We start from the raw sequence: 21,264 nt of genomic DNA on the forward strand, positions 1-21,264 counted from the left end.
CTCCCACTCCCTGTCAGCTGCTCAGCCTCCTCCTCGGAATCAGATTCCCACAGGGGCATGACACCTTTTCTCCATCTGGGAATTTTATTTATTTAATAAATTGATAAAGCCATTCATCTATGGGTGATTAATGGAAATAAAAATAAACCAACTGGAACTTATTGAAGATACGAGGGGGCATATGGGGTTGGAATAAGTGCAGAAAATTTCATTGCCCTTATTGCTACAAGGTAGACCTTATATACAGGTAATCAGAGTTGTCTAGTCCAACCTCCCCACCTACCAGGCTCTTACCTGCACCAGGTCAAAATCACTCTTCATGTTTCTTTAACAGCAGCCAAGGCATTGTTTATACTACTTCATCTCCTAGAGTTCCCCTGGAACCAAGGGACTGTAGGGGATCCACCAACAAAGAGAAGCCACATGGGCACAATCCAATCCAAAATCTCTGTTGTATCTTCATTCAAACAGCAACCAAGACTTTGGCCAAATGTGTGCACCAGAGCTTCAGTAATTATACCAAGTTTCCTCTTGAATCCCACAAGATCCATCAGGTGATTTAGGCAGACAGATAAAATAGGGCCTTCCATCCTGCAGCAGGGGCATTCCTAAAACAGTGAAAGGTTAACAGAGGGTGATCCATCCATGATAACATCTTCTGACTCCAAGCAATTATATTGCTACTGCCCAAGACAAAAATTAGTTCTAATGTGTGACATCTACTGGGTGTCAATCTGTCAATAATCTGGATCAGGCCCATGATGTTCATGAGCTCTTGCGTTCATGCCAAGCCCAGTGTAGACAGGTTGACCCTCCAGAACCATGAATCTGGATAACTAAACCACCAGCCAAATAAGAGAGTCAAGCAACTCAGGCAGAGAGGCTGGTATGCAAGCAGCAATTTCACAAGTAGAGTCTATGAAGCAATACCTTGAAGGCCAGCACAGTGTCCTGAATGACAGTATCTTCTATGAAGCAGTACTTTGAAGGCCGCTACAGTGTCCTGCATCACCACTCCTATCATAAAGTCTTGACTGATACCACACTTGAAACCAAGTGACCACATTTCTAAGACAGGACCAGTACCCTGCACCCACCCAAATCTTGGAAATACACACCAGGTGAGCCCTTGCATCTACATGTACTTTTAAAAGGGAAAATTCAGTTCAGAACTGAAAAGCTACTTGGATGAGAAGCGAAACATTTTCAAGAGAAAAAAATACCAAAGAAGCCCAGTTGCCTTTTGAAAAGCATCTTTGGGACAACCATAACATGGATGATTGAGAATCTCCATAGACTTTGCATCCACAATTAAAGCATAGATCAGAGTGACATTCAGCAGCAGCAGAAGAAGAAACTCAGACCTCCAAACCTCCAATGATTATGCCTTGATTGAAATGTAGCATCAGTATCAAATATTGAAGTCATCTTCCCTAGAAGGGGACCTTTATAGAATAATAGAATAAATATAACCATTTTCCTGTAAGTGCTGTATATATTGCATTGATTAAACTACATTTTGCTCAGTTTGCTCAGTAAGCTGAGTAAGAATGATTTATAATCCCCAATGAATTCATAGAATTCACTTGGCCAAAATCAATTATATTGTGATTTTGTACAAGAATAGGTAACATATATATAGTCAGTGTACAACTATTAGTATTCCCCGCAATTCCTGTCAGGCTTTGCTGTTTACAGTGTAGATCAGGGGTGTCAAACTCATGGCCCACGGCCAGATGCGTCATGCGCTGGACACGCCCACACCTGGTTTAGTGAAGGGGGAAAAAGTCACGTTATATCACATGATGACATTGTGACAACACGAGTTTGACACCCCTGGTCTAGATTGTAAATGGTTAATCTATGAAACAACAATTTTAGAAAAAAGCCTAGCTTAAGCTAAGCTAAGCAAAAAAAATTTTTTTTAAAGAAGTAACATTTAAAAGTACATACGAAAACTGCAGCAAGATTATTATATGCTTACATGGGGAATACACACATTACTCAAAATGGAAGAATGTTTGATGAAGACGAATAAAAGGCACTTTGATCTTGTGGCTAAGGCACCAGGCTAGAAACCAGGAGACCATGACTTCTAGTCCTGCCTTAGGCATGGAAACCTGCTGGGTAACTTTGGCCCAGTCAGTCTCTTTCAATTCACCTCAGAGGGTGGTTATGGTGGAGAAAATAGGAGGAGGAATGTGTATTAAGTGAAAAAACAACATTTATATTGCTGACTAGAAACCTCTTATAGACCTTTTTCATGAAACAGAACAAAATGATCTTATGTTTTGATGATTAAAAATAATAGAAAAAGGGAGCTTTTGTTTTATAACCATAGAATAAAAAGTGATTTTGTAATTGCACCTATATTTTGCTGCACAGAAAATTGGAAGCAGTTTCTATTACTTTTCATTCTTTCCCTTTACACTTTTTGTCTTTTCTTTATATTAATTTTTATATTCTTTACAAAACTCTCACTATTTTTTTTTTACAAAGGAATAACATTTAAAAAGAAAGTTACAATAATAGCAAAAGAATTATAGAACATACTTTACTCTCATTTGAGTGTCTCAGTTGCAGGGGAACTTTTCTATTCTATTGCAGAACTTTTGTTTCTTTTCTTATGATTTTTGTTATAGAGCAGAGTTGGTTTGTCTCTTTTGTGGATGTGGTCTGCATCTTTAATGGCTTTGGTAATTCCTGCTCCTTCTATCTGTATAAGACAAATGTTGCTGTTGAAGTGGCACAGGAAGTACATATTCAGCCTTTAAATAACATGTTTAACAAGTCATGTAAAATTTTAGTTTACACACAGAGAGAGGAAGGGAGGGGGAAGGGAGAGAGGGAGAGAGGGAGAGAGACATGAATGTCTTGAGAATGCACAACAATTCAAGGCTAACTTCCCACTTGATTCCTCTTCCCTGCCTTGCTGGGCATTTCCCAAAAATATTAGAGAAGATGATAAGTTACTGAATTTTATTTGCCACAATGAAGGGGGAAGTTAGAAGTTTTGCAAACAAATTCTTGATTGTTAGTGGCCTCTCTGAATTATCCACTCATCTGGTGTCCTTCATAGAACCTAGTCTGATTCTGTGGGATTTGAGGGGGAAATTATTTCTTTATATATCTTTTTTCTTTAATATATAAGGTTTTTATGTACTTTTTCTTTTCTTTTTAGGTTGTATTAGTTGTTTTTAACTCCAAAATTGCAAACTTTTATTCATTTATATTAAAAAAAATGAAAAAATCCCTCTCACCCTTATGGGTGCACTGCAGAGAGGACAGAGAGCTTGACAGAGAGCTCAGATGTCATTCCTGGGATCAATTGGATCCATTCTCCCAGTTTAGGAGCCACAGCCCTAAGACACAGTGTCCCACTACTGGAATCATTTTGCCTTTCACACTCCATGGCCCTGGTACTTCTTCAGTTTCTTGTACTCCTTTTTTTATGTTACTGTGTCTATTACCACTACTGTCTTCTTGCCCTTTTCTATTGCCACAATGTTTGGTTGATTGGCTACTACCTGCCCGTCTTTCTGGATCTGGAAATCCCACAAGATCTTAGCTTGAGAGAGAGCATAGTAAGCTTGCTTAGTTTAAACTTTATTGTCTGTGTTTAACATACTGTGTAAACCCAGCAGAGTCAGTTAGCATATGATTTGGTGTATCAGAGAACACACCCCCCCCTCAAATGGGTAAATTTCAGTAATCAAGTTAAGGGATACTAAGTTCTAGTTATAAAACTTTATAAGCTATTTCCTTAATTTCATATACTTGTGTGAACTTTGCAAAAATAAATACAGTTCAGTGATATTTCTCCTTTATCTTGTCTTGTCGAATAGAGACACAAAAATAATTCAGTCAGTTTGGGATTGATTGGGAATCTTGGTTAAGAACTGTCTGTGTTAAAATAAAATGACTTTATTTATTTATTTTATTTATTTTATTTGTCAATTGTTTACAAGATAATAAGTATAAATGTATACATAGTTATGAATACATGAAATGGGTACATATAAGGAAAATAAAAGAAAAATAAAAGAAACAATAGGACAGGGACGGTAGGCACATTGGTGCGCTTATGCACGCCCCCTAGAGACCTCTCTATATAAGTTGGTCTCTTGCTTCAAGTAAGTGAAATCCAATGAAAGAAAACCCAGCTGAGAGTTTATTGCCCAGCATTAGGTAAACTCAATATTTAATTAATTATATAGTTACAATACAGTTAGCATCAAGCCTTACAGTAACATAGCATCTAATAAAAGTACAGCATTTACTTCTGTCTTTAATCCAATGAAGGAAATAAACCAAATTATTAGGAAGTTGACTTAGATGTAAATAACAGTTTCCCTCTTTGTCCTGTGGAAATTATTTCCAGATAAAATAACCTTCAAATTATTGAATAAATAATGAGCAATATTAAATAATCAAAGAAATGAAAGGATTTTCCCTGATTATGAAGCAGCAAATATGGTTCCATGTACATCTTCCTTTAGTAAACAGGGCTAGTTTAAGAATATCACATCATATACAGTTGTTGGAGAAGTACTTATGTATTTTCCCCCTCAATTCAGAGGCATATAAAAAGGGCTAATTTCTGCCAGTTTGCGGGGGGGTGGGGTTGCATCTTGAAAGAGGTGATAGAAGAAATTAGCCCTTTTATATGCCTCTGAATTGAGTTGAGCCCATTCTACACAAATGAATGTGGACAATTCTTTAAACCAGAGTGCCCAGTTCAGGAGTGTCTATTCAGCAATTTGGAAAAATAGATACTTACTTTTGGACATTAACAAAACACACCTAGCACTGTCAATTTGATTGCTTCAAAAATTCCTTGACTCTTCCTCAACATGGTGCCCTCCAGTTCTTATTGGACTACATTTTCCAGAAGTTCCATCCACAACTGGATTTAATAAATTATTTTCCTGATGGAGCAAAACACATCATAGTTATTTATAAGCACATTCAGAATCTGTTATATTCCTGATGACGTAATTGAAAGTTTGTCAGTATCAATACATCCCCTGCTTTAACATAGATTTCTAGTCTTCTCAAATAATCCTAAAGTTAGCTACTGGTTTTATGGCAGGACCAGGCACACTTTTCTCATTTCCCCATTTAGCTTTGCTTTATCTGTAGTGAAGGTACTATAACAAGGCTGGAAGGGGCCTTGGAGGTCTTCTAGTCTAACCCTCAGCTTGAGCAGGAGATCTTATACCATTCTGGACAAGTGGTTAGTGTGGTGACTTTTCTTCTTTAGATCTGGGATGCTTCAGTGTACTGTATTTCCATATCCCTCAGATCTTGCTATTCTTAAAGCCACCTGGAAGGGAAGAGAAGGATTACTTCAGCATTTACAACAATTATACAGGGGGAAAGAAGGATATACTGATGCTGCTAAACTATATACCAATAGCTTGAATATTTACAATGCTGCATTTGCAACATTTCAGCTAAACGGAAATATACTGCTCTTATGCTGGAAGTTCTACTGTATTTTAATTTACAACCCAAACCACAGCTGTGAGTACTATAAGCTTCATAGATGTATATTCTAAACCACAGGATTATCAGAGTGGGTATATATTTTGTATTTTGCATGTTTTTTCATATAATTTCCCATAGTAGGAAGCTGATGTTACTATAAATCATAGAACAAATTAATCCTAAACTATACTTTTCTAATCAAAGCTAAACCATTTTTACCTGGACATTTATATTAGAAGGTAATCAATTTCCCTTCTGTTTGTATATGAAAGAGATTTCCCATCAACCCCTATTAGGTAATTTGATTATTGAGAATAGATCTCTTGATGCTCACTAAAACTTGATTTGTCTTAACAGAAGCATCAGGGAAAGTTAAAAATCTTCAATTAATTTAGACATTTGGATAAATGGGTGTGATATTTGCAAAGGAATGCAATGACTTGCATATATGCAACCAGTGTACACAGTGAATCAACCAAGACATTTTTAGATAAGCAAGGTACAGATAATTGATCTTCTGCTCTAATTGCCCATCAGTTTAGGTTAGCGTCAGAGCAATAAGAAATAAATGCATGAGCATGCAGGAACATTTTCATTAAGACAGGCACCACAAAGTAGTAGATGGTCAGTATTATAAAAACTGGTATTCCGAAAGCTGAATTAATTGTTAAGTGAAAATAAAAATGATACTAAGACTATTCTGAGTGCTTGTTAATCAGCCTTCTCTTCTTGTATGAAAACATGGAAGAACAAAGAAAAGCAGACTTTGCAGGCCTTGTATTTTCCTCCTGGGCAGAAGTGTGGATAGAACTTAAGAGAAAGAGTAACTGACACAATTGGGCAATGGAAGCAGAATCCCTCCAAGGAACTGTAAACCTTTAAGTATGTGTGTAAACAGAAATGAATACACATGCACAGGCCTTCAAATTTCACCCATCATATAATATACTTTTTAGTGGGGAACTGCTCTTGGTGTGCACATTACAAGACAATGGGGACATCTAGTGGAATGCTGTAAAGCTGCAATTGAATATGACGCAAGGAAACACGGCCATCAGTCAGCACACCCAAGGGAATGAGGTTTCCTTCTGAATTTTATTAGATGTGAAGTGAAACATCCAGTGGCTACAGCCAGATATAGTAGTATCTACTATGGATAAGGTGCAGGGGTGGGATTCCACCAGTTTGCGCCTATTCGCTAGAGCCGGTTGTTAACATTCTAAGCAATTTGGAGAACTGGTTGTTAGAAGAAATTACTGGCCTAATCCTATAAGGAAGGCAGGAAAGAAACATTCTGGTGTTGCTTACAGAAACTGCCTCTCCGTTAACCCTTATTACATTCTTGGCAGGACTAGACTTCCTGTCTCAGGAACTTCTCTGGAGTTTTTTCCCCCTCCTTTGCTGGTACTTTGCTTGTGTGGAATGACCATTCAAAGTTACAAAGTGACTTATGACCATTTTTCACACTTACGATGGTTGCAGCATCCCCACAGTCATGAGAGGCCAGGCAAGGAGATGCGTGCCTTGATGTGAGTGATATTGAGTTGGCCATGCCCAGCCAATAACATGACCACCAAACCACGTCCACCCAGTCACATGACCACCAAGCCACGCCCACAGAACTGGTTGTTAAAAAAATTGAATACCACCCTTGATAAGGTGATTAGATGGGGTTTGTTTTTTTTTTTAAAAAAACATAGATTAGATACAATTTTTTTGTTGACTAAATTTTTTAGACTACTAAGAAGTTTGGAAGTAGGCATCATGCTGCGTAGCCCACTTTCCATAGTTATTTGTGAGACTTTAGTAACTATTCCATTCAGCTCAGTGGGTCAGTTTCTATGAGAGGAAAACCCATTAAATAAAATAGGATTTCCTTTGCCTGTTATTCAGAAATGTCAGCTGAAATTGTGAATCTCTGCACATTTTAAAGGTGTGGGTCTCATGAATTCAATATAAACCTCTTTTGTGACTGAATTGAGCTATTCATCTAAGATTGATTGGCTATTGCTCAGATTCTTACAGGACATGTTGTGCCTAAATGTGCCAGGCTACAGTTCCTGTCCAATTATACAAAAGATAAGGAGGTTGCATTAGGAATGAAGTAGTTACGTTAATGAATAAAGATAAAGTCTGAAAAACAAACCTTGTGTTTATTTCCAATGCAACCACCTTGTCTTTAAGTACAATTGGGGAAGACACTGTGGACTGGCACAATATGTCCTAGAAAAGTGTGAGGAATAGCTAGTCAATTTAATCCTGGCAACTACATCAGTGTACTTTTCTTATCAGAGGTTTGCCGCTGTCATTTTCGGGGATGTTTTTTCAAATTTCTGATCTAGCAAATAGCCTTTCCAAGGGCTCTGCTTCCAAGCACTACTGTCTTTGACAGTAGATAAAAATCCATAAGTTGCTGCAATTGGAAAAGATGTGATGGTTATATATAATGCACCTAAATAATTGATCCATCATGTTCTGCAAACATGATTCCTCTTCATGATCGTGGCAATGTGCTTTCCTCATATTTCTGAGGCGGAAAGGATGGAAACTGTTCTAGAAAGCACTACCCCTGCACCTTAGCCTTGCCACACCCCAGGAGCTGGGCCAATGTTGCTGTTCAGTTCAAGGTATTCTAAGGCCCATTGATTGGTATCTTCTGGGTTCTTTCCTCTCCTACTCAGCATTGCCTATGACTGGAAAAACCACCCTACCATTTGCTTCCCTGAACATGTGGCAGGATGAGGTTTGGGTGTTTAGCTGAAATGTTTCATTCAGGCATAACTTCTCACCAATACCATCATTCTTAAGTTGTTCCTGTGCACTTCTGCTCTTGGAATTGCTTCTGCTGAATATATGAGGCTTGCTTCTGGATAAAACACAGGTAGTCCTCAACTCACAACAATTTGTTTAGTGTCAGTTCGAACTTACAGTGGCACTGAAAAAAGTGACTTATGATTGTTTTGCACACAACTGTTGTTGCAGCATCCCCATTGTCACGTGATCAAAATTCAGACACTTGGCAACCTTCTGACAAGCAAAGTCAATGGGGAAGCTAGATTCACTTAGCAGCCATGTTACTAACTTAACAACTGTAGTGATTCACTTAACGAAAGGTTGTGAAATAGGGGAAAACTCACTTGACAACTGCCTTGCTTAGGAACAGAAATTTTGGGTTCAATTATGGTTGAAACTCGAAGACTTCACCAAGATTCACACTGCCTCTGTACTGAAAAGCAGTCTAGACTTGAACAATTCAGCCAGGGGAATGTTATGCATCACAGGGAGGCAAGTAAAGAGTATTTTTGAATGCCTCTCCATTGTTTTTCTGTCTTCTCCCTACACACACGCACATTGCCCACACACAATAATACTTTCTGGCTGCACAATACATCTGTTCTTCATTATGCTTTAGCAGGGACCAGCGACAAGATGGAGGCTTAATTGTGCAGTCCTATCCTCAGCAAACTGTAAGTGGGCTGACCCCAAGCTATGGCAACTGGGAAATGTACATGATACACCTTCTGTATACTTAGTTTACATTAGTCTGAGGAAACAGCTGGTGGCATGCCTGTAAGATTTTTTTCTCCAGGATAATTCTGTTGTTGAACACACAACATATTTCTGTTTTCTCCAATATTCTTTTTCAACCTGCTTTCAACATTGGTATTTTCCTGAGGAGAATGAAATATCCTCAGCTTCATCCCATTGGGGCACACAAACAGAGCTTATTACATAGATAATTTTTGAATTGTAACAACTAGTTTAAGACAAAGGCCAGTTCATATGTAATTTCAGCTTTAATAAAAAAGTACAATGCAAATATCAAGGTCCAGCTATCACACACTTTTATATATAGGAGCTTCGGGGAAGGGTTTAGTTAAGCATCATGATCATTATGCTATAAATTAAAAGGCTTAATAATGTCTTTGCAGGGCTATTTATCCTCTTTGTTCTCCTTGGTTCCATATCATGCTCTATATTAACCTATATAAAGCATTCATAGTTGTGCAAAGAAAATCTTACCCAACGTGGATAACAGATATTTTGCATGATTATGTTTTAGGGTTCAGGTGTGAAGTAGTGTTTCTCTTTTTGTACATATGACCATCAAACAAGCAAACATTCTCTATAGTACTAGGAGCAGAGAATCGCAGATATTTTAACACTTTTTTAAAAAACTAATCACATGCTTATTGCTGTGCTCCAAAAAGCAAAGGGTGTCTTGAGGCATCTATGAAACTTTTCCATTTTATTCTCAACTCTGAGTAGCAATTTGAATCCAGATCTCCAAAATAGGAATTCAGTGTTGTGCCTAGTATATTCTTCCATGTTATTTAAGATGTATTACCATGTTAATTGTTAAACCATGTGTCTCAAAAATGTCAAAAAACTGTGACTACTAGACATATAAATTATTCTCAGTATCTTCAGAATTCAAATGTTGTTATCTGGAAATATTTTTACTATAGGGAAAGTCTGTGAACTTGTTATAAACATTCCATGATCTTTTCCCTCAACCAGCAGTAACAAATTAACTTAGTTTTGTTTATTTTCACAACATACACTTGGAATGTTATTCATACAAATTGGTATATTATTCGACCAAAGAAATTGATCATTATTTTGTATCTCAGGTTATTGCTAGCTTACTGTTAGATCTGGTCATAATGAAAAGCAGGAGATGTTGTTTGCCAAATATATAATTGAACCATATTAAATAAAATTAAAGAGTTTATGATAACTTTTTCTTGGAATTAACCCTGGTTTATAGCATTTATTTTGAATATTAAATTCTAACCGAAAGTCAGTCATATGCCAAGATACATTTTAGGTGTATCTTTCTAAAATATGCATTGTTTATGATTGATTTGTAACTGTTTTCCTTCTCCCTGCTAGGTTGTTTATAAGAATAATGATATTCGTCTGGAGTTATCTCGTTTGGCAAGGATTGGCGACACAAAAATGAAAATCTACGGGGAGGTGAAATTTACATGTGAGAATGTAGCCACATTGGATCCAATCAATTTTGAAAATCCCGAGGCCTACATTAGCCTGCCTAAGTGGAACACCAAGCGAATGGGGTCTATCTCTTTTGACTTCCGCACTACAGAGCCCAATGGCCTTATTCTTTTCACTCATGGTAAACCCCAGGAGAGGAAGGATTCCAGAAGCCAGAAGAATACCAAAGTGGATTTCTTTGCAGTAGAACTCCTGGATGGAAATCTCTACCTTCTTCTTGATATGGGCTCTGGAACTGTTAAAGTAAAGGCAACTCAGAGGAAAGCCAATGATGGAGAATGGTATCATGTTGATATACAGAGAGATGGTAGATCAGGTATGCACCAAATCCTTGAGGTGTAAATATATCTGTTTCTCTAATACAGGAGTGTCAAATAGGGGCCAGATGCGTCACATGCTGCCCCTGTCCAGTTTAGCGAAGGGGAAAGAAGTCCTGATACTCATTATGCCACCATGACTCCGCAAGTTTGACATCCCTGCTCTAATAGAAATTATTTTAAACTACGAAACAATAAAATCAGATGAATTGCTTGACAATGGCGATTGTCTGTGATTGTATATTGCAGGTTTAGCAAAGGTGATGGTTTTGAGCTGGAATACTGTAAAAGCATCCCAAATGTTACAAATGAAAGTAAAGGTGTCCAGAGTAGAATTCAACTTGTGTTCTTAAACACTTTCCTTCACACAGTATTTGCGTAATTCTTGGCTTGCCTTTGTATCCATGTGATTCCACACCGTGGTCTTTGTTCACTTTATTTCTGGCTAAGCTGTGGTTCAACAATCACTCTGAAGCTGATTTACAGCAGCAGGAACTAGCGTTTTCAGGAGCTCAGAGCTGGACCTTTTTCTTATTGCAAAGGAAGCTCTCCTCACTTGATCTTTCCTCTTTCCACTACTGACAGACAGAAGAAAGTAAAAATGGAGTGAGGGAGGGAGGAAGGGAGGGAGGAAGGGAGGAAGGGAGGGCAGGGGAGAGACAGTGAGTGAGAGAATGAGAGAGAATGAGAGAGGTTGCTTCACAGGGTGCTGATGTAGTAAGCAGAGGTGGAGCACTAACTGACATAAAATCAGTTATATTCAGAGCCGTGGTGGTGCAGTGGTTAGAGTGCAGTACTGCAGGCTACTTCTGCTGGCTGCCTGCAATTCAGCAGATTAAATCTAATTAGGCTCAAGGTTGTTTCAGCCTTCCATCTTTCCAAGGTTGGTAAAATGAGGAGCCAGATTGTTAAGAGCAATATACTGTCTCTGTAAACCACTTAGAGAGGGCTGTAAAAGCACTGTGAAGCAGTATATCAGTCTAAGTACTGTTGTTATTGCTATATTATCCATACTTTTTAGAAGTCCAGTAGAGACTTTCTGCAAAAAAAACATGTGTTCTGCCCATAAGCTGAAATCCATACCTTTCAGTATTTTATTTTAAAGAATTTGCAGGATGCACTTTAATCATACATAGACATATTTCAATGGCTTAAATTTGTGGACCAAATGTTATTGCTACTCTGAAATTCAGTTAAATTGGTGGAACCTACCCGAAAGATGATGCAATAACAATGTACTGTTAGGCATACAGTAAAATTGGCTTGTCTTATGCTTCCATATTCTTCACCAATAATTCTGCATCAAACTGCCAGATTATTGCAGTACAGATATTCCTTGTTTAGTGATCACAATTGGGTCTGGCAACTTGGCTGCTAAGTAAAGTGGTTGCTAAGTGAAACAGGGCCAGTTCATATGATCTTACTCCAGCTTTCCTTTGCTCAACAGACCTGCCAGGGTCACAAGTGTGAGAACTGATCATAAAGTTACTTTTTCATCACCATTGTCTCCATTAATAGTTGCTAAATGAGGACTACCTGCAATACCTTTCAAAACCATGCATAAAAATAACCTTTGGAACTACTGATATCATTGCAAGGCAATAGATGTGTTATACTGCATAGATTTTCTAGTTTTTCAAGACAGTGAAAATACAGTCTTGTCAGTTCTGCTAGGAGGCAGTAACATGTTTCAGGACAAATGTTCTCTGTCCTCTATATAAAGAGGACTCCTTGACCGTCTACACTAAGTGTTTCACCCTTCATCAGAATTCAAGCTACACAGGAAAGTGATTTGTTTTATCTCTTGGACTCTTGCTTGACCTTCCTTTCTTCTTTCTTTCCTTCCAGGTACCATTTCAGTGAACAGCAGACGGACACCATTCACTGCAAGTGGAGAGAGTGAGATCTTGGATCTGGAAGGAGACATGTACTTGGGAGGACTGCCTGAAAATCGGGCTGGCCTTGTCCTTCCTACTGAGCTGTGGACAGCTATGTTGAACTATGGTTATGTGGGCTGTATCCGAGACCTCTTCATTGATGGGCGGAGCAAGAACATCCGGCAGCTGGCAGAGCAGCAGAATGCAGCTGGTGTCAAATCTTCCTGCATTAGGGTCAACACCAAACAATGTGATAGTTATCCCTGTAAGAACAATGCTGTCTGCAAGGATGGCTGGAATCGCTTCATTTGCGACTGCACAGGCACTGGCTACTGGGGAAGAACATGTGAACGGGGTAAGTTCAGAATTCAGAAAAATATTTTAGCCAGAGTTGAATGTTGTTTGGGTGGCATTTTAATTTCTTGATACTTTATGTTAGACCTGTGCATTTTATAGCCTCTGGGTCACATCTGGCCTTTGGCTGTCCCTGTCCTTACTCTCTGATCACTGGGTCATCAGAGAAAGAGTTTTTAATCAAAAGGCTTCTTCTCTGAATCTGGCCATTTTTGGCATTCAATATCTTGAGGATTTCAGCCTTGGTTAATTCCAGTGAATTGACTTAAGCTGCAACTTGTGAATTAAAGAGCAGATTGAAATGCCATTACATTCCAACATTTTTTTTCAGCACAATTCTTACATTAAAGTAAAAGCAATACATTAAATAACAATACAATAAAACAAAAAAAATGCACAAATGTATTTTGAGATCTAAACCTAAATTATGAATAGCAAAGATTCCATTCACTGTATCATCAAAGTATGAAACAATGTCTGTTTTTTTATGTCTATGCAAATCTTTTAAAATGGGAGCTTTGCAATAAATGGGGATATAACTAAGGCATCTCCTTTTGAAACAGGAAAGCAACAATTTCTTTTTCCAGGCCTGTTGCTTTGTAGTACCTCTCAGGTGCCTCTTTAACTGTATAATATGCAGAGCCATTTTCTTTGCTGAATATATGGAGTTAGTTGATGTAACATCTACATCTGTTTTCCTTGAAATGGTCATGTTAATATAACCAGCATTATAGGTTATCTGCCAAATACTCAAAATGGCCCATAGCCAATCCTGCTGATTTGGTGAAATTGAAATTACTAACAACTAAATTATTCTATTTGTGATACTGTGGCAATTTCTATTGCCACTGCTGTTTCAAACCAGCCCAACTCATTTTCCAGTTTGGTAATAGTGTTTCTAGGTAACAGTCAAGTTAATACCAGGTTCCTTTGAATCCAACACTGTATCACATTGCCCCATATGCAATGCTCACAATATGTGAATTAAGTGATCCACAATAAAATGGCAACCAACTGGCACAGAGTGAAGCTTATTGTTGAGTTGGCTCAACTTTTGTTCAATTTAGTGCTACATGAAGGATGAGGATATGATTCACCAATAACCACAGGTCATAATTGCTGCCTAGGAGAGCACTCATGTCTGAGTGGTAAGGGGAAGTACTCAAATTCTGATCTAATGTGGGATCATTAGCAATATCATGCTAAAGGTCTACTAAAGTCTTCCATCAGCCTGTATCCATTGAGAAAAAAAGCATCACCGAAGGAGGTCTAATGAAAAAGCAAAATGATATTTTAGCATGGAAAATTGTGTCTGGAAGATAAAAAGGATGACATTCAATGCAGAATAATGAGTGTGTCAGGTTTCCAAGTGATGAAATCCATTTAAAAAGAAAAGAGTAAAGTCCATCTTCCAAAACAATTTCTTTTATTTCGGAAAGCATCAAATTGGCAAAGTCCGTGGTAATTCTGGATCTGACACAACTTGGAATTACCCCATAATATCAGAAGTTAGAAACAACCCCCAAAAGTCATATTCTCCAATAGAAGTAATTCAATGTTGCTTGATGTCATAAATCTCCACCTCAAGAGGCCTGAACACGGTCAGCTCATTTTCCCACGGGAAGAAGAATCACCTAACCTAAGCAACTCTCCCTATCTCCACTCCTCCTCCCTTAGTAATGTGGTAAGCCCGAAACCCTTCCCCCATGACCGCCAAAGAGAAAGTAAGAAAAAGAATATATATTAAGCTTAACTGATATGGCTACACATATGTGTCAGCTTTGAAATTCAGCTGCCACATATTTTTTTTAGAGAGAGTTAGAGGAGTTGAAAAGTTCAAGGTTATTCTGTGTGTCATATTAAGAATTTGCAGTTGCAGTTAATTGGTTCTCGTGATTTATGAAGTGTAGAAGTGGGAGGAGAGAAGGGAGGAGAGAAGGTGGATTCTGTGTAACAAGCGAAAAAGCTTTCGCTTGGGAAATTGCTTTTGAACATGTCAGATCTGTTCCTAATAAATCAATTGGAGAGATAACGTCTCTGGAGTGATTGATATCATGGATACTGTCTGGATGCTTGACATTAGGTCAATTTTGGGCTTGATAGAGTGAATGAAAGGAGTTTGAATAAAGAGAGAAGGGATAAAAAAGGCATTAAAACTTGTTCATAGTTTGGTGAAGTTATTTGTATATTACATTTTGGGGGGGGTTCTCATTTTAAAGATTCTGTTAATGTAGCTTGACAGTAAAGTCGAACTAGCTCATCTGGCTGTGTTTACTGTGTGGTTTACTTTGCAACACTGACATCAATCTTGCAAGTCTGAAAGTACTTTTCTCTCTCTGTCCTCTTTATAGCACACAAAATTAGGAAGGTGGCTTCTGAGCTATTTGCCCTGCCCATATTCTTACTGTGGGCTTAGCTGCTTTTTATCTGTTCTCTTGGCTGCATCTTTTTGCCTTTTCTCTCAAGGCCACATACTATTTAAGCACCCATGTCCTGGATTATCCAAATTTATGAGTGGAGTAGAGAGTCAAATTATTTCCAGACCAACTCCTCTTAGGCAGAATTTAAGTTCAGTCTGCTTCATTACGTTCAGGTTTGTGAGAGGAACATTGCAGGACAAAGAAAATGACAGTTCTCTCTTCTCAGAGAGGCAGGTATAGGCAGGTATATATAGAACTATAATAAGTGGATAAATTGTACATCTGTAAATAAAGTTGAATTAATGGGTATCCCAGAGCAATCTAAAATTATTAAGTAGGAAGAAGTATAAACCGTAGGAACAAGACAAACAAACTAAAAATTTTGTATTATAAATAAATATTTATTTTGAAGCCTATTTTATAATAAATATTTTTGAAGGGCATTGTTCAATCTCTTGTTTAATTCTAACTCTGACTCCTCCCCCAAAAACCCTCCCCCCCAACTTATCACTACATCTAAGCCTCTAAAGATTTGGCCCCTTACATCCCAGTCGACATCATCCTGGTTAAGGTTTACCACAGCAGCTCTTGGCTGGCCTGGCCTGACTAAAGGATCACCTTCAGGTAAATTTTAAAAAGCAGGGGTAAGAGGACATCACTCTATGGCATCCCATGTTTACCAGACTGGCTTCTCTCTGGTGGTGGTATGCTACTGATTCGGCCCAGTTTACCTGAACCGGTAGCAAAAATAGCTTCTGATGATCAGCTGAGAAGAGAAAGGAGAGAAAAGTGCAGGGTTGGCCTTCCCATCTGCCCCTACATTTTTCTCTTGTTTATCCCCTCAGCTGATTGGTGCTGCAGGCATCACCTGGTTTATGGAAAGCTGTGTGCGCATGTTAGTTGCGTGTGCGCACACGATCACCAAACCGATAGTGAAACAGGTAGGAACCCACTCCCGCTTGTCTCTTTCTGGTGCTGGTGCTGTCTGGTTAAGAAGACCAGAACAGAACCCCCTTTCCTTGCCTGGTATCCAAATGATACTGCCAAAGAATAGGCTCAAAGATGAGTTCATACCCTGGTTTGGTTTAATTCACTTTTGATCTTCCTCTAACAGACATTAAAACATCTTTTCTGATAATTTACCTTCCAGAGCTCTCTTTGGTTTGGCTGACAAAAGCTGATCAGGGACAATCTCATCCTGCCCTCTGGTCATCTTCCAGCTCTAACTCTCATAAGTGGAGTTAGATAGGACTGCCAGTGAGGTTACTGGGAAAATTCCCAATTGTCCTTTAGAATTCATTACAGTTCCACTACTGAACATATTTTGTGTTGAAATAATTCCAAACCTCATTGACACCACTCTGGTACTTTTTTCTCTTTCTGAGGAGGAATTGGAGCCATGCAGGAAAACAAGTAGGACAGCATTTTCAGCCAAAATAGCATGTGCAAAATAATTTCTTTTAAAGCCTCTAGTTATGGCGTGACCTAAACATTTCCATTTGTTGTCTCTCTAGGTCATCCTATAATATGGCTTTTCTAGATCACTTGTCCATCTGTTGAGTCATCTGATATACTTCTCGACTAGTTAAGTAAACACATGACAGTATTACAATAATATCAATGTAACCATCAGTTGACCAATAGATAAATTTATTAAGACTTTAATAATTCATCAGAATAGGCAAAGAATCTGATTTTACCTTGAAGATTATCAACATTACTGGGACATAAATTTCTACCAGTTGCTATTTTGCTGCCACAGACTAACCATGGATCTTTCACACTTACAGTTTATCAGCTAATTCTTTAGTTTATTTGGTGCAGTAGATTTGTACAACAAATTTTAAATTAGTAGTAACTTACCCAGACTCTGTTGTGGGGTTGGAGATCTGTCTCTCTCCAGCTATACATAAGATTACATTTCCTGCCTAACGCCAAATAAAGAAGAAACATGGAATTGTAGTTCAGCAATATCTATGTTTCCATTCATGTTCTGGAAGGGATTCTTACTGTCCCCCCTTGCTTAACCTTGGCACCAACTTCATTATCTTCTTTACTGAGTACTGCTTATAAAGGGCAATGCATCTGCTGTTGGTTATGTGATAGTAAACAGAGGTTTCTACTTTATTGTCTGCCAAGTACCTTTACTGCAGCATCTCTTAAAAGCTCTTTAATGAGAACACACATCTGCCAATTACGTACCCAATAAACTTAGAAGCTATAAAATTACAGGGCAATAAGATGTGCTACAAAATTATTTACTGCATGGAATGAATTTTATAGCTTTGTATCTTATGGCTAACAGAATGAACTCGTTTAATTGCTGGCTGTACCAACAAATGAATAAAGATTCTTTAGGAACATCCAAGTTACACATTTTGAGCATGCATCTCCAGACTAGAGATAATCTGGGAATTATTTTTTTAAATGAGAAATCCTTTCATATCTTAAAGAAGTTTATTATCAGTTCAAAGCCTAATGGTAATTGTAGAGTTCAGTGTATTTTATAGTATATTCCACCTACTCTGATTACCAACCCATTATGTCCTAAGATCAGGAGTAAAGATTCAAGTGATGGGGACATGAGGTCTATTCACAAGAAGCAGAAGATTTCTTTTTCTTTTGGCCAATTCTTCTTTATTATTAACCCTCCTGGCTTCTGCCAGAGGGTTAAAAGATCATTTTAAATTTTTTAAAAAATATAGTCTGGTATCTTGTCTTGATTGTTTGTATTTGATCATAGTTATATGAAGGTAAGCAGAGTGCAGTAGATCCTGGAGAGCACCGGGCCATTGGGGCATTAATGCCATTCTGCAAGGCTTGTATATCTTGAGAAACAGTGAAAGGCAGCCTTTTTGAGTGGCAGGGTTAAAGTTGAGGCCTGAGCCTCTAGCTGAAATCCAGCCTCAGGACTGTCGCCAAGTGCTACTGCTTCAGTGTGACCTAAATATGGGGTGGGGGAGGGTGAGGAAATAGAGGATTGCAAGATCCAATCTGGGTCAGTCACTGGGATAAGAGGTTTAGTCTCCTGAACTTTTGGACTTTTGGAAAACTAAACCTCTGGTTTCAGTAACCAACTCAGTTTGGATCTTGCATATTTACCTTCATTTGGGAAATAAGAATTGTTTCTTTTTTGTTGTGTGGTGTGGAGATGACACGTCAGGTTAGGCATTTTCTGACTTTTTGGCACTTTTATCCCAAAAGCTTCTCCATTACTGCAATAAAATAAGCGGGGTTTATAAGAGAGACAACTAAATATGATATATTAGTTTTCATATAATAACCAAGATTCTTTAAGTCTTCTGAATGGTAGAACCCCCTTGATGCACTGTATTTCACTGCCATCATCTAAGAATATACCCAACAATTATTTTTGAGAGTCTGCTGCATGGATACCATATTAAATTCCTAGTTACATCTCTTTGAAATCTGTTTTCCAAGCCTGAGCTGTTGGTACATAACTGAAGAGAATGAAGCAAATTTACTTTTCAACTGTTATTGAGAGTCGTTCTGGGCAGTTTCCACACAAAAGATTGATGCCTTCTATATTTAAAATATATCATGATACTTTGAGGTATGACCAATCCTTTAAGAGAATATCTGTGCAGCTTACTAATTATAATGTCTATGCGAATGACAATTGCATAGTAGGGTTGATTCTATTATTTCAACATCGTTTCAGAGCATTTAATTGTTTTGACAATTTCCAACAATATCTTTCCTTTTGATTTTGGAAAATCTTGAAAGCATTTGAGTCAGCAGCACTACTCTATGTCCCTCTACAAAATACTGTAATACATAATTCACCTGTACAATTTATCCAATGTTTTCTTTCCTTAACATAATTTTTATCTCATACAGTAGTTTCGTGTTTAACATTAATATACACTGAATCTCCTTAATTGACATGAAAACTGAGATACTGGTTATATGTAAATGGATGAAAAATCCTTGGAAATAACTAGATAGCTTAAAGCTATAAAAATCCCAAGTCCTTTTTACTTTTCTGTTCCAGGGATGCAAGGGGGAAGATGCGTGATAGTGAATGTAGATGATTGGTAAACAGAGTAATTTCCCCTGCCCCCTAATCCCACCCCTTGGCTTCTAAATAGTGGCTAGTTAGACATCCTATTTCAGTAGGCATTGTTGTTACAAGCTTTTTTGAATTCTACCTTCATAAAATTTGAGGGAAAGATAATGGAAACTCTAAAAAGATGGCTTAAAGTTTGAAACATATTATAAAGACAAACTGAAGCAATTGGGCATTAAATATAGAAAAATGCCCTTTGAATTTGTTTAAGAATTTTCAATAGGAGGACCCTTATTTATTTATTTAAATAATTTATATGGCTGCCCATGTCACAGAAGTGACTCTGAGTGGCAGATAAAATTGAAAAAAAAAATCCTCCAACAATTATAAACAATAACACATAATGCCCAAGACAAACAATATGTTTCAGACCTAACATCCCATCTATAACAGAACTCGTTTAACCTGGCCCAAATTCCTTGGAAAGCAGCCAGAACTTCAGAGTGTTACAAAAAGCTAATAGGGTCTGGGCCATCTGCATCTCCAGAGGGATGCTGCTCCAGAAGGCAGGCACTGCCCCAGAGAAAGCATGACTCCTGGGTCCAACCAGATGACATTGTTTGTTGGAAAGGACCCAAAACATGCCCTCTCTGCTAGATATGGTGAGATGAGCCAAAACAATGGGAGAAAAGCAATTCCACAAATAGGTTTGCCATGAAGGGTTTTATTAGTGACAAACAGCACCTTCAATTGCACTTGGAAGCCTACTGGAGAGCCAGAATTCCTTTAACTAGGAAAGAATAAAAGGTTGAGTCTAAAGTACATTAACATTTATTTTATCATTGAGATTGTCTGGGCTATGAATGTAAGAGAACAAACTTTAGGCATTTGTGAAATCTTCCTTGTGTGTTGTTTTACAGGGCTTATTGGGAATTCAGTTAATGTAACATTTTAAATTTTAAAATAGATGGTATTGACAGCGAATGACCATAGCATGAAATCCATGAAGCACACAACATGATGCAGAAATGGTACCTTCTTCTGTATGCCATATAACTAGCAGAAAATCTGTAATGCCCTTCGCTTTCCCATTGACTGAAGAAATGCAAATTCACATGACTGTGAGGCTTAAGTAACATATGAGAAACACTAGCTCCTCACTTGTTTTAAAGCATGATTAAAGAAACATCATCTATTACATTGGTCTACAAGGAGAAATCCTCGGAAATGAAAGTAGCTTAATTTTACCAGAATTGGGTCACTTATTATTTAGCATATGGCACATGTTAGCCAGAGATCACCGAGATGGCTGGCTGTCTCTGTGAAAGGAATTTTTTCAGGCAGTGTTATCTTTACCCACGGGATGCCTGAATGCTGGTAGGTAGTCAGGGGAACTCCTTTCTTGTCCCTCCACAATTTATTCACTCATGGGAATTGAGCCGCTGAGCTGCCGACCTCAGCAGTGCACAGGCCCAGCCTCTTACCAACAGGAGCCACCACGGCCCTTATTGGGTCAGTAATAAAGGGAAATTGAAAATGTTACGTGAAAAACAAATAAATGAATGGAAAATTATATTATTGATATCAATAAGAAGATAAATTTATAATGATTGGTGAGGCACCATTCTCATTGGTATATCACATTTTGCTGAACCTGTATTCTGAAAGCCTGTTTCCCAGAAATTAAGTCCTGAGTATTAATTGGCTCCAATTTTCAAGAAGCAGGTTCAGCAAAATGTGATATAGCAATGAGAATG

The 21,264-nt window shown here is 38.0% G+C and overlaps 1 protein-coding gene and 1 long non-coding RNA gene across 20 annotated transcripts in view; one reads left to right on the top strand and one right to left on the bottom strand.

Moving 5' to 3' along the window:
• NRXN3 (neurexin 3) overlaps positions 1 to 21,264 on the top strand; it is a 1,274,597-nt gene that overhangs the window by 383,868 nt on the left and 869,465 nt on the right. For all 19 annotated transcript variants that reach the window (XR_015741112.1, XR_015741113.1, XM_087922067.1 and 16 more), the window contains 2 exons: positions 10,387 to 10,825; positions 12,675 to 13,058. Coding sequence is in view for 17 of the 19 variants with exons in the window: in XM_087922067.1 (XP_087778193.1) it covers positions 10,387 to 10,825; positions 12,675 to 13,058 (823 nt within the window). In the remaining 2 variants the exon portion in view is untranslated. The remainder of the gene's footprint in view (positions 1 to 10,386; positions 10,826 to 12,674; positions 13,059 to 21,264) is intronic.
• LOC148128245 (uncharacterized) overlaps positions 4,697 to 21,264 on the bottom strand; it is a 69,945-nt gene continuing 53,377 nt past the window's right edge. Inside the window, exons 3-4 of the long non-coding RNA XR_015741114.1 lie at positions 17,341 to 17,405; positions 4,697 to 5,326 (exon numbers count right to left, since the gene is read on the bottom strand). This is a non-coding gene — a long non-coding RNA (uncharacterized LOC148128245). The remainder of the gene's footprint in view (positions 5,327 to 17,340; positions 17,406 to 21,264) is intronic.

The sequence above is a fragment of the Pseudonaja textilis genome, chromosome 1, assembly GCF_049901715.1.
Source record: "Pseudonaja textilis isolate UNSWEBS1 chromosome 1, rPseTex1.2, whole genome shotgun sequence".
In the NCBI taxonomy this organism is placed as follows: domain Eukaryota; kingdom Metazoa; phylum Chordata; class Lepidosauria; order Squamata; family Elapidae; genus Pseudonaja; species Pseudonaja textilis.